The sequence below is a fragment of the Triticum urartu genome, chromosome 4A, assembly GCF_056163025.1.
Source record: "Triticum urartu cultivar PI428250 chromosome 4A, HENAU_Tu73, whole genome shotgun sequence".
Taxonomy (NCBI): Eukaryota; Viridiplantae; Streptophyta; class Magnoliopsida; order Poales; family Poaceae; genus Triticum; species Triticum urartu.
In genome coordinates, this window is record NC_141876.1 from 43,183,441 (window position 1) to 43,196,664 (window position 13,224).

Here is a 13,224-nt window from a genome sequence, read left to right on the forward strand (position 1 = left end):
ATGAAATTGTCTAGGATAAACCTTTTCTTTATGAAGGCACTCTGACAAGGTGCAATCAATCCATCAATTACTGGTTGCAGTCGTCTAGCAAGAATTTTTGCGATCAGCTTAGCCACACTATGTATCAGACTAATTGGTTTGAACTCTGTTAGCTGCGAGGCCCCTTCCACCTTGGGCAGCAGGATCATGACATTATTGTGATCATTGGATCTTTAATATTGCACTATTTTCTTTTATAAGTTTTTCCCTAAATGGTTTCTTATGGAAGGTTTTAATGAGGCAATAATAATACAGGCATTGTGATATGTCAGTTTCTTCTTATTTTCTCATTGAATTTTTGGAAGGAGTTTTTGATGGCATATGTACATATCTTCTCATATTTTTCCTACAAGATTTTTGGAGAAGACTAATCATGATGATCATCAAGATGTCGATGATGATGTTTACAAGAATAATTAAAGTAGAGATTAAAGGAAGTGTTATGATTAATTAATTAGTTTAATTAAATAGAATCTCTGCCTGTAGAACCGACAACCGATTTCTCTCCCGAACGATTGCATCCTAATGTAACGGACGCGTCGTTCAGATCGTGCCTCTTGTAAACATCACGCCTGTGCGACGCGTCCCTTTCAGAGATATAAATTTGTCCATCATCGACATCCATCAATAGCGATTGTTGCTGTTCATTCACACTGTTTCTTCACAGAACCAACAAGGACGCACAAGAGGATCATGCAAAGCGCAACGATACTCTATCATGTCTCCATTTTTCTTAATCTTCGTTACATCGGTTGGATTACCTCTGATCCAGTCGTCGTACGCATATACTTCCTCCGTTCTTAAATATTTGTCTTTTTAGAGATTTCAACAAATGACTACATATAAAGTAAAATGAGTAAATCTACACTCTAAAATATGTCTACATACATCCGTATTTTATAATACATTTGAAATGTTTAGAAAGACAAATATTTAGGAACGGAGGGAGTATCAAATTCCATGCAAATCGACTAAAAAAATGACATGCATACGGCTACACCATCGGTTTTGTTATACTTATACATGCACGCCTTGCACGCTGACAGAGACGTATCTCTACTCAACTCATTTTTGCACTATCTTAAGCATGCGTGGAACATGCATGGATGAGTAGCGATTTGGGAGACATAGCGTGGACGTCATCTTAGAGTCTCCCCCCTCTTGCGCGGTGTGAAAATGTAGGACACGGAGGGGTAGAAAACTCGCATGCACACGCAAATTTCAGCTGATTTCCTACATTCATTATCTATACCGTTTGGGGCCTGTTGAGCCAATCACGCATGCTATCTTGGTGACAACATGATCCACACCGTCATTTTTTTCTTGTGACATGACAACAACAATGAGTAGGTGATCCGTCAATCATTCTTGCTCATCCAGTACCACTAGTTCATTTAAATCGACGCGAGCAGCACTGCTGGAGTTGTAGTACTAAACGAGGCCCGTGCCTACAACTACTCCTACAAGCTAGCTAGCACCCGGAAAAGCAAGCAAGAAAGAAAGAACAATATGCCTGTCAAGCTTCTCCGGACGCCTACCGCTGGGCGACGCCACCACTTGCCGGTGCTGCATCTCGTTCCCGGCCTCCTGCTTCTGCTGCTCTCGCGCTCGGCGTCGGCGTCGGCGTCGACGGTGGTCACCCGCCTGCCAGGATTCGACGGCCCTCTCCCCTTCTACCTCGAAACCGGGTAAGCCTGTCGCTGGTTCGATCTTGAAATGGCCAGGAGCCTCTCATGGCCGTCCGGAATTGCATGCCGTGCATGGCAGATACGTGGGCGTGGAGGAGGAGACCGGGACGGAGCTCTTCTACTACTTCGTCGAGTCGGAGAGGAGCCCCGGCACGGACCCCGTCATCCTGTGGCTCACCGGCGGGCCCGGTTGCTCGGGCTTCAGCGGCATGGTCTTCGAAGTCGGTTAGTCCCTCGCAATCTCAAAGTTTTTTTTTTGAAAAAGAGGATGACCCCGACCTACAGACATTTTATTGATTATTCATAAAAAAATGTACAAAGTAATACATTAGTAAGTCTGAAGACACCATCTTGACAACATCTACTACTATTCAGTTGATGAAGGACTGTCATAGTCCGAGCTGAATACCAAACAAACCTCGCATCAAAGCCTAACATCTAAAGCCGGAGGCCCCCACCAAGCCGCTTGCCGGGTCTGGGGCACACATCAGAGTCCACCGCCGCCGTCTTCCACCGTTTCATCTTCAGAGCAGACACTACCGCATCAACCATGTCAAGCCTGCCGTCGACGCCACCATGACACCAAACAACGCCACCTCCCTGCGTACGTCCATCGATATGCATCCGACACTGAGACTCTGTTGCACCATTCTGTGGGGACCCGCCGTCATCGACGCGGTAGATGCCACGTTGCACCACCTCCTGGTCCATATCTAAAAGTGGAGCGACGGTTTTGTCAGTTCGCCATGGATGATGGATATGCTTATACCCTCTCGCTCATCAGGGCACGGCTGGCCGGCAGGGGCGTCATGCTGGGGGTGGGGCGCGGTGGTGGAGAGCTGCACGTCAGCGCTGAGTGGCGTGGGCATGTGGCGGACGGCGTGCTCAAGAGGCGGCGACGTGCATCTGGATCTGGCACGGTGGCGACCTCGGGTGTGAGGACCCAAAGAGAAAACTCAAAGGAAATTGAGAGAGAGGGGCGGAGAGATAGTGGGGAGAGAAACAAAGAACAGACAATGGGGAGAGAAACAACGAGAGACCAATTCACAAAGCCAGAGCGAAAGTCCTCCCCAGCTCAAATGAGCTCGGAATGAACACTAAAATCCGAAAATAATGAAAATAATCTGTTTTTTTGGCAAACTTTGACAAATGTTTTTAGTCCTTGAAAATTTTCATCATGAAATTACATTCGTGGAAGTCATGGCAAAAAAAAAAATCAACACTACAAAATGTTTTAAAAAATTGCATTTCAAAGCGTCGACTTTGTTTTTTTGCCTCGACTTCCATGAATGTCATTCATGATAAATTTTTGCAAGCATACAAAGCATTTGTCAAAGTTTGCTAAAAAATTACTTTTTACTTTTTACTATTTTTTATTTTACTACTCATCAGAGAGCACATGCGACTCAGTCAGAGGTGGGGATGTGAACTCGGGCAACGCAGGCGCCCCCCTCGCCGGCGCGGAGCAGATGGTGCTCGCGCCAGGCCATGGTCGACAACAACAGTGGTGGCGTGCAGGGTTCTGACATCCGGTGGTGTAGTGGATCTAGGGGTAGGTTTGTCGTGGCCTTGAGGGCTAGACCGGATCCGGCCCGTTGAGGCCCACCGCTCCGGCGGCCTGTCTTCTATGGCAGACCCGGGGACGATGCTAGCTGGCCTCAAGGACCCGTGCCCCCGGCCATGGTGGGACTCTCTGCACGTGGGGCAACATCGGTGATGCCTGGTCCTAACCGATGGCAGTTCCATGCTGACATTGTCCGTGTCTTGGTGCATGGTTCTCGGACGCCCTGTTGCTTCGATGGTTGTGGTGGGTCCGTCTTGAATGCCAGGATGACGACCCTGAATGTTGAGGCTGCGCGCTTGGCTCCGCGGCAAGCAGCGCGTCAGTGTGGTGGGGCCTTCTCTTGGCTATAGGGGTAGTGAGGGGAGGGGTGGTGGGTGATCCTTCCTCATGGTGGCTTTGGCGGTGGCGGCTCCTTGTCTGGATCTGGAGGTCTCGTGCTGGCAATGAGGCATTTTCCTCTGGTTGGGTTGGGTCTAGGGTACCTCGGATGGCAATGGCGAGGATCCAAGCAAAAGCTCCGCGCTTTTGGCACCGATGATGGTGATGCCTCGGGTGTCAATTACCTCTTGATGGCGTCGTTGTCGGTTTCTTCTCCGTGTCAGGGTTCCGGTGAAAACCCTAGCACGTTGTTTTTTGATCGACGGTGGTGGCGCTCTGCGCCGTTACCCACCTGGGGGCGTCATCGGGGAACTCTGGCACCTTCCAGTTGCAGTGTGTTGGTGCCTTCGGGCTTGCTTTGATCTTGGTGTTAGGTTTCGTTGTCTTTGGCATGAAATTGATTCGTTGGTCTCCTATCATTTACACGTGTCCATATAGTCACCGTACTCGGTCCTCACTATCCACTGCAAGGATCGGAGCTTCATGGCCCGAAGCAAGAGGATAGATGCTTGCCCTCTTCGGCAATAGCTTGGTGTACTCGTTGCGTTGGGGTCCGGTGGTTTCCCAAGGCGGTGTGGTTAAGTTCCCGTTTGGTAGTCTAGGTTGCCTCATGTTAGGTTTGCCGACTCCTGTTTTCTTGCTCAGTTCCAGGTAGATGGCGTCCTCGCCATCCTCTCGGTTGTCTTTTTTTTTAATCTTTTGACTTGCTTGAACACCACCACACACACACGCCTGCTGTATCGGTTCGGCGTTTGGGCTTCATATATAAAGCGGGGCGAATGCTTGTTTGAAGAGTTTGTCATGGATATTGCAGTTTGCTAGTATCATTTTGATAAAAAAAAAAGTGGTGGCATGTATTCTAACAAATTTGCCAGCTTTGAGTTTTGAGAAGAAAATTGTAGATGCAATTTTTCGCTCCTAAACTCCGTAGATCTCTCTGGCTTTGTGCAATTTTGCTGATGGCTAGATTTCCGATATGGCGATATCCATCCATTGATCCATGATGTTCCTTTTACTGTCCATGATGTTTTTTCGCAGGTCCTATAAATTTTGTGTTAGCACCTTATAATGGTAGTTTGCCGCAGCTGGTCTCTAATCCCTACTCATGGTCGAAGGTGAGATATTCAGTCATAACACTGCAGCACTGGAGATGTTTCCTTTCTCTGATTTGTTAGCCTGTCAATACGCAGATCGCAAGCATCATCTTCTTGGATTCTCCTGTCGGTTCTGGCTTCTCGTATGCTCGTGATCCCAAAGGTTATGATGTCGGGGACATCTCGTCTTCTTCGCAAGTTGTCACATTTCTGAAGAAGGTGAGAAGAAACACTTACTGTTTTTCCAATAATTGTGTGTGGCAGTTGCTTACATCCTATGCCTATTTATGTGTAGTGGTTCAGTGATCACCCACGCTATATTTCAAATCCTTTTTACCTTGGAGGAAGTTCATATGCTGGAAAGATGATTCCAGTCATCGCACAATACATCTCACAAGGTAACTCTGGATAACACTATGCATATCCTATCTTAAATATAAATAAATCATGTCTTAACAAACGACGCATTGCGGACCCCTTAAGATAAGTAGTGGACGGACGCATTTAGATGGCTGCGTGCAAACTGCAGTAAGCCTTCCACTGTACCCCATTTTTTCATTTTTGTGAAAAAGGATATGGATCTATTCTAAAAGTTCATCAAAAGTATAAAGCATATCCAACATAATAAAAATTACACTAAGGTCTCTGAACCACGGACGACCATTAACGCCACCAAAAGCTTATGCGCCTGTGTCGCAGCTCCCCTACTAGAGCCGGCCTGACCTTATTGATGACAGCCAGGAAGTTGTCGTGCATGTGACCCTAAGGACCTGCCTGTGTAGCTGTAGTCGTCACCGCTGAACCCTTGAATCGATCTGTAGCATTGGACACCGTATGTTGCCGTCGTGAACGCTATGCGAGAAACCTTAATATCGTCACAGCAGGAATCTACGCTGGAGCTTCGTCGATCCTTTCTGATGAGTGAACTCAAGGAGGATCGAAGCCCGGAAGACCATCTCGAAGGTGAGATGTCGCCATCAGCCTGAACGCCGTCCCTGCAAGAAAAAACCTAACCCAACGTACTAGCCGGAATGAAGGCACTGGGATTCCCCTCCCCCATCACCGACCGTTGGACCACTAGGCAAAGGGAAGGAGAATCCACGGGCTGGACGGTGGAGCCAGAAGGGATTAGATCTGTAGTTGCCGCAAAGTGATAGAATATCTTAAGTTATCCGTGTTGATTAGCTTAGCCCCACCTTGCTATAGGTTAGAGCATCTCCAGCCGTTGGCCCTCCAGGAGGGGCTAAAAATCGCCGCCTGGGGGCGCACCGGCGCTAAACCGCGCACTGGGGGCGTGATGCCCCCCAGTCGCGGCGCCCGCGTTTTTTTGAAAAAAGTCAAATACGGCGCAAACACGACTCAAATTTAACGCAAACATCGGCGAGTTCGTTCAAATTTAAACATATTTTAAAAAAAAAACTAGCACGGGCTGCCCCCGCCGTCTCCATCGTCGTCTACCTCGTCGTCTACCTCGCCGCTCGCCGCCCGCCGCCCGCCTTTGCAGTTCTACATGCCGAGGAGGCGGTAGAACCGCGTGTAGTCGCCGCCGCGGTCGTCGTCTCCGCCGCCGCCGTCCCTGCTGCATCCCTCCCCTGGTTGGCGCGGCGGGTTGGACGGTCCTGGGGCGTCGTCGTCGTCGCTGTCGAGGACCACGATGCCGTGCTCGTCGTCGCGCCCACGCTTGTGGGCGGCGATCTCCTCTAGGGCCCGGCGCTGCCGGACCATCTCGTCGCGGAGGTAGTCGTCCCGCGCCCACTGCAGGGCGTCCTCGTCGGAGAAGCCGCGCCGGGCTATCTCCTCGTACTCCGCGGGGAGGCCGGGCTCCGGCTTGGGATCGACGAGGACGAAGCGGCCGGTAGGGGGGGGGCGGAGTCGCCGATGCGGACGCGGAGCTGCGGGTGCACGCGCTGACAGGCGTGTCCTGGGGCTCCGGCTTGCCAGGGCGGAGGCAGGGAGAGCCCTACGAGCGGCCGGACGAGGAGGAGGACGCCCCGGGCCGCTCCATGCGCCTCGACGTCCAGGAGTTTCCACGGCGGCGTGAGAAGGACGGGGGAGCGGGGTACTCGAGGCGCGGCGTGTTGCCGCCCTCGATGTACTCAAGGACGGCCTCCAACGTGCGGCCGGGCACGCCCCACCACCGGCACCGGCCCTCGGAGTTGAGCCTGCCGGAGGGCACGACGCCGTTGGTGGCCTCAAGTTGCTCGGTGTGATGGCGGCGGAAGTAGGGCTCTCAGAGCGGGCTGTCAGGGACGTACCGTGGCCCCTCCCTCGCCACCTGCGGCAGGGACGCGCGGATACGTGCGATCTCCGCACGCCGCGCCGCCCCGGTGGGTGGTGGTGGCACCGGCACGCCGCCGGCGCTGATCCTCCGAGCCCCGGGCACCCGCATGTCCGGCGGGACCGGGTACTCGGCCTCGAAAAGGACGCGAGCCTCGTCCTCACGAAGATGGCGGCGCCCGAAGCCATTCGCCGCCGCGCCGTCGCCTGGAAAGCGCTCGGCCATTCTTCTGAACTGGAGACGGCGAGAGAAGGAAGGGGGAGAAATGGGCGTGTCGGCGGTGGAGTATCTGTGCGTGCCTCCGGCGCGCTGGTAGTCGGCGTATATAGGCGGAGGCGCCGCGTGGTAGGCTTGGCCGGCGCGTTACGCGTGGCTTGATGGCGTGGCGGCCGAGGGGACGCGCGTCGCCCGGCCTTCACTGCGCCGCCCGTGAGGCATCAATGGAGGCTGACCGGCGCGGCAGCGCGCGCAGCGCGGCAGCTTTGGCATTGATTCGCCGCGGGAAACAAGGCGATGAGGACGACGAAACGGCGAGAAGAGAGTCGAGTCGCTGACGCAGCTGGCCCGCGGCTCTTCGCGCCAAAAACGATTCGCCCGGCGCCCCCGAGCGACCCCCAGCGCGCCGGGTTCGGATTGGGTCCGCCGGCGCCAATTTCGACTCGAGCCGGCGAAAACTGAGCCCTTGGAGGCGCGACTAGGCCGATTTTTTTACGCCGGCGGCCGAAAAATCACCTGGAGGCCTTCTTGGAGGCTTGGCTGAAGATGCTCTTAGGAAACACCAACATATAAACATGTAGGTTCCATATCTGGATATCCTTTTTCTCCAAAGTGAGGGTGAAAATAGAAAGAGGGTTGCTACATATGGCCGACTCCGTATAGAGTTAGGTCTAAAGCGGGTATGGAACCTGGAGCTGTACATTCACTCTATTTTGAGTGGTTTTGATGAGTGTAATGCTTTTCACTAAGGCATGACACCGTGGCAACGTTTGACCGTTGGTCACCACTGCTATCTTCATAAGGAAGGAGTCAATTTATGTCGGTCAAACATTGTCTCAGTGTTTTTTTTTTCTAACACAGTACAGATGCAAGCGTTTATATACACGTGCATACACTCACTTCTATAAACGCACATACGCACTCCCTACCCATATGAGGACCTTCTGTAGGTACCTCGTCGTCGACGGGAACATCTTCTCCCACTGAATGCGCATCGCCGGACATCCTGAAATAAATCCAGAAATAAATGCGAACACCAGGACTTGAGCCCTGATGGGTTAGGAATACCACAGTCCCTCTAACCATTCAACCACATATTGGTTCGCAACATTGTCTCGGTGTCATGTATCGGTCCAAAGTGGCAAGGGACCAGGTTTTCCTTACTTTAGAGTTTGGGGACCAAATGTAGACATGACAATTGATGGATTAAAAGAATTCTAGAAGTTAAATGTTGCTCTTTCCTTCTTTTTTTTCTTCTTGGATAAATCTTTATGGTCCCCACCTTTTAACTTGGACACATGCCGTTCATGTTTTTTTTCTATAAAGGGTAATACATCACCCGACCTATGCAACAAAGGCCGTTCATAATGTTCTTTTCGATTTTGCTTTACTCCAGGAAACGAACAAAGAAGGCAACCTGAGATTAATCTCAAGGCAAGTAATCCTAGCCTTGAAATGATCACTTTGTTTTAGATAGATTGTATATATAGGTAATAACAAAATGGGTATGCAAGTAATGTGAAATCGTACATTTTCTTTTCTTTGTTCTCTTAATTCAATTTTTTACAGGGCTATCTAGTTGGCAACCCTATTACAGGCTCCGCATTTGATGATTTCAACACCAAAATACCATATGCTCATGGTGTTGGAATTATATCAGATCAACTATATGAGGTAATTCCACAATAATACGTTTTGACAAAGTGCAGTGAGAAAATCATGATTTTGTTTTCCTTTTCTTTCTCAAAGGCTGCAATGGCGAACTGTGATGGAGACTATGTAACCTCAGTGACTAAAATGTGCGCGGGGGTTCTAAATACCATTCAAAAAGTAAGATTCTATCACTAGACTATATTACATTTATTTATTTTTTGAACCTCGTAACTATAGAACAATTGTTCTACGGTAATTTTCATTAATCAAATATATACAAAATGCAAAGTACAAAGTGGGAGCAAGGTCCTCATCCTACACCTGTTCTAGGAAACAAACTCTACATTATATTTATGAAATTACTTGTAGCAGCTAAATTTGATTATGGACATTGTTCTCTTGTATTGCAGCTCATTTCTGAAGTTGACGAGGGATATATCTTAGATGATAGATGTGTACGTGCTGCTCCCAAACCTGTGAAGGATGATGCTTCAAGAAGTAGGTTTCTATCAGAAGAACAGATTCAGCCAACCGAATCATCTGCTGATCCCACTATCAATTGTTTCGTAAGTTAGTATTATCCCTGGAGTGTTAAATCTATAGAAGATTTTATCGAGTATGAACTGTTGAATTAGATGACTTGTCTATCGTTCCTCTAATGTGAATTTGTCTGCATTGCTTTCTGAATGAAGTCATATCGGTACTACCTATCTAACATTTGGGCGAATTACAACAGGACTAGAGATGCTCTTAAGATCAAGAAGGTGACCACTTGATATCTTCTCTGTTTTTCTAAATAGCTGGCAGCCTGTATGGGTTTTGCTTTCAATTTTTAGTGACTTGGTTTCGTCAATGAAATCGAGATTCAACTTCATTTCATCAAAAAAGAAAAGAAAAACCTTCCTGAAAGCATGCCTACGCAATAAAGTTATACACACTTCGGTTGCTCTGAACTTAAATTGATGCCGTCATTGCTTATGAATTATTTGAAATGTTGTTGTGATGATTAATGATTGCACAACTATGGCATATAGGGAACCATTGGCAAGTGGGTAAGATGCAGCAGTGAATTCCCCTATACACACGACGTCCCAAGTAGCATAGGGTACCAGTTCAACCTCACCACCAGGGGCTACCGTGCGCTTGTATTCAGGTGAAAATACCAAAGGAGAATTCCGGAGTTGTAGCACACGGTTATATTTTCTCTTGCGAGAGGATTTTCATATGCTAGCTGTATATTTTTCCATGTCTTAAAATCATGACCCGTGCGTGCAGCGGAGACCATGATCTTTTGGTACCATTTTTGGGAACACATGCGTGGATAAGATCCTTCAACTTCTCCATTGTTGATAACTGGAGAGCATGGCATGTGGATGGCCAGTCTGCAGGGTTAAGTCTCTCTCTTCTTGATTTTGCCTTCCACTTTAGACCAAGTTTAAACATTGCTAACCCTTCAATGGATTACAATCCGACTGAACATCCTCACTCGGAAAACCAGGAGTTACATCAATCAAAGCATATAAAGGACACAATGCTACAGCATGATGGAATTACCTATACACACATAGACCCTGGCAAAAGAGAAGTTCTATTGCATATAAGTTTAGCAAATTAGCGTTCCGTTGGGGAAGTGCATAACCTTGTCAGCAAAAGAATTTTGCATGCTTCATGTTTCAGCTATATGTTGGTTTTGTATTGTCTGACTAAGGAATACATTTTCTTGCGCAGATTTACAATTGCATATGCAAACCATATGATATTTGCAACAGTAAAGGTTATATCATTTTCCCTTCTATCTATTATTTCGATGCATAATACAAAACCCATCACGTTTATTACTGACAATAGACCGATGTGACAGTATAAATCATGGTTTGCTTCTTACGTACGCAGGGTGGAGGTCATACAGCTGTAAGCTACCGGCCTAAACAAGGATTGGCCATGGCTCAGCGGTGGCTTGACAATAAGCCATTGTGATGTGTGCTTTCGTTGCACCCTTTTCTCGTGTTGTCGTTAATGTTATAAATATATTGTATGTCCTTTTTCATCCGTTAGGACTTTGAATAACAGTTTGGCTAAATCTCAGTCGACTGAGACTTAACTAAGTCTCACTTGACAAGATTAGCCATCCAATTTGACGGACCTGTGCCTTACCGGTAATATGTTTGATCGTGTGTAGCCCTGTTTCTGTTTGTTTTATCGCTAAGTCTCACTCGACAAGATTAGCCATCCGAATGAGAACAATATCGCAAGACGAACTCCAGTGGGAAAATGTCATTTTTTTCTCTAGTTGCAGGTCCATCCTTGACACGCAACTGCCCCCAACACGACCAATTGTGTGTGCCGCTAGGGGGATGGTTCGATGATGGCGTTTCTGTTTTCTTTTCTTTCACCCACCGCACTAGAACAATATCGCAAGATGATCCCCAAGGGGGGAATGTCCTTGTTTCAGTTGCATGCCCACCTTTGAGATGCAATTGTCCCCGACGATGTCCAGTTTCATGTCCGGCCTCGACATGCAACTGCCCTACCAGCGGCCAGTGTTGGAAATATGCCCTAGAGGCAATACTAAAGTTGCTATTATCACATTTCCTTGTTATTGATAAATGTTTATTCTTCATGCTATAATTGTATTAATCGAAAACTCAAATACATGTGTGGATACATAAACAAACACCGTGTCCCTATTGAGCCTTTACTAGACTAGCTCGCTGATTAAAGATGAATAAGGTTTCTTAACCATACACATGAGTTGTCATTTAATAATGGGATCACATCAGTACGAGAATGATGTGATGGACAGACCCAATCATAAGCTTAGCATCTAATCGTGCCACTTAGTTTAATTGCTACAACTTTTGTAATGTCAAGTATCTGTTCCTTGGACCATGAGCTCGTGCCACTCCCTAATACCAGAAGAATGTTGGTTATCAAATGTACTCTGTAACTGGGTGATCATAAAGGTACTCTTCAAGTATTTTTGAAGGTACTAGTTGGGTTGCATGGATCGAGACTGAGATTTGTCACTCCATGTGAAGCAGAGATATCTCTGGGCCCTCTCGGTAACACAATATCCTAAGTAGCTTGCAAGAATGTGACTAAAGTATTTAGTCACGGGGATATTGTATTATGGAACAAGTAAAGAGAACTTGTCGGTAACGAGATTGAACTAGGTATGGCGATACCGACGGTTGAAACTTGGGCAAGTAAAATACCGCGACGCAAAGGGAATTGTATACAGGATTATCTGAATCCGTGACATCGTGGTCCAGACCGATAAAAATCTTCATTGAATATGTAGGAGTCATTATTGGCGTCAACGTCCCGCTATTGATTATTGATCAGAGAGGTGTCTCGGTCATGTCTGCATGTTCTCGAACCCATAGGGTCACACTTACGTTCGGTAACGCTAGGGTAGTATTGGGATATTCGTAATGGTGAGTCTGAAGGTAGTTCGGAGTCTCGGATGGGATGCGGGGCACCACGAGGAGCTTCGGAATAGTCCGAAGGTAAAATTTCATATAAGGAAAGTGGTTTTCGGGGTTCCGGGAAAAGTTTGGTCTTTTTAGATAGTTGTATCAGGGAGTTCTGAAATGTTTCGGAGGTCCACTAGTGGGTCCCACCTGTCCCGGAGGCCTACATGGGCTGAGGGGTGGCGCCCTGGCCTACCTAGGCTAGGCGCACCAGCCCCTCAAGAAATTGCCACGTAACCTGCCAAAACAAAGAGAAAATTGCACGAATAGATGATCAACTATTATTACACATTTAAAGTTGGACGCAAGTATAAATTGGACGTCAGAATTTTTACGATGACAAATCAAACTTTTTCACGGCAAATTGTGTTATCTGATCTCCCACCAAAAGAATTTGTGTTCTCTAATGATGGCAAATTTAGTTGGTGAGCATGGCAAATCCATCTCAATTCATTTTTCTGCCAGAAAATTGTTATGCTTGCAAACTAAATTTGCCATCGTCGTGCCAATCTATATCTATATCTATTTAAATACATTATAACTAAGCATCTTTCCTGCCCTCTCAGGGTGTTAACATTTGTAGCCGTCCGATCTTCACTTTCAGTCGTTTCTGGCCATCAGATTAGCCCTTAATCCCACGTCCGCTTGCACAGTTCACTAAGGAGCGCTAACGGTACTAGGCCGCTACTCTCATAACAATTTTGACCGTATGGTGTTAAATTGGGCCCAATGGGCTTTCGGCTGTACCACTTCCCGTCTGGTGTTAAACCACTGTGTCGCAACCCCTAAAAAACCGCCGCGTCGCTCCTCCATCCTTTCGTGAGCAAACCCCCGTATGGCG

General features: G+C 47.8%; 1 protein-coding gene across 4 annotated transcripts; it reads left to right on the plus strand.

Annotated features, from left to right (window-relative positions):
* The first annotated feature begins 1,415 nt into the window (after positions 1-1,415).
* LOC147974681 (serine carboxypeptidase-like 7) lies at positions 1,416-11,109 on the plus strand. Of its 4 annotated transcripts, none has more exons than XM_087517689.1 (14): positions 1,417-1,727; positions 1,807-1,952; positions 4,708-4,784; positions 4,860-4,982; positions 5,059-5,161; positions 8,654-8,691; positions 8,827-8,931; positions 9,007-9,087; positions 9,321-9,476; positions 9,603-9,674; positions 9,945-10,063; positions 10,186-10,299; positions 10,639-10,728; positions 10,791-11,109. In XM_087517689.1, the coding sequence occupies exons 1-14, from the start codon at positions 1,549-1,551 to the stop codon at positions 10,885-10,887; spliced, it is 1,500 nt and encodes a 499-aa protein (XP_087373815.1). In that variant the 5' UTR covers positions 1,417-1,548; the 3' UTR covers positions 10,888-11,109. The 4 variants fall into 4 exon arrangements, with proteins under 4 accessions (XP_087373812.1, XP_087373815.1, XP_087373813.1 ...); XM_087517687.1 differs by having other exon boundaries at positions 1,420-1,727; positions 10,639-10,684; positions 10,804-11,109; XM_087517688.1 differs by lacking the exon at positions 10,791-11,109 and having other exon boundaries at positions 1,420-1,727; positions 10,409-10,773.
* The last annotated feature ends 2,115 nt before the right edge of the window (positions 11,110-13,224 follow it).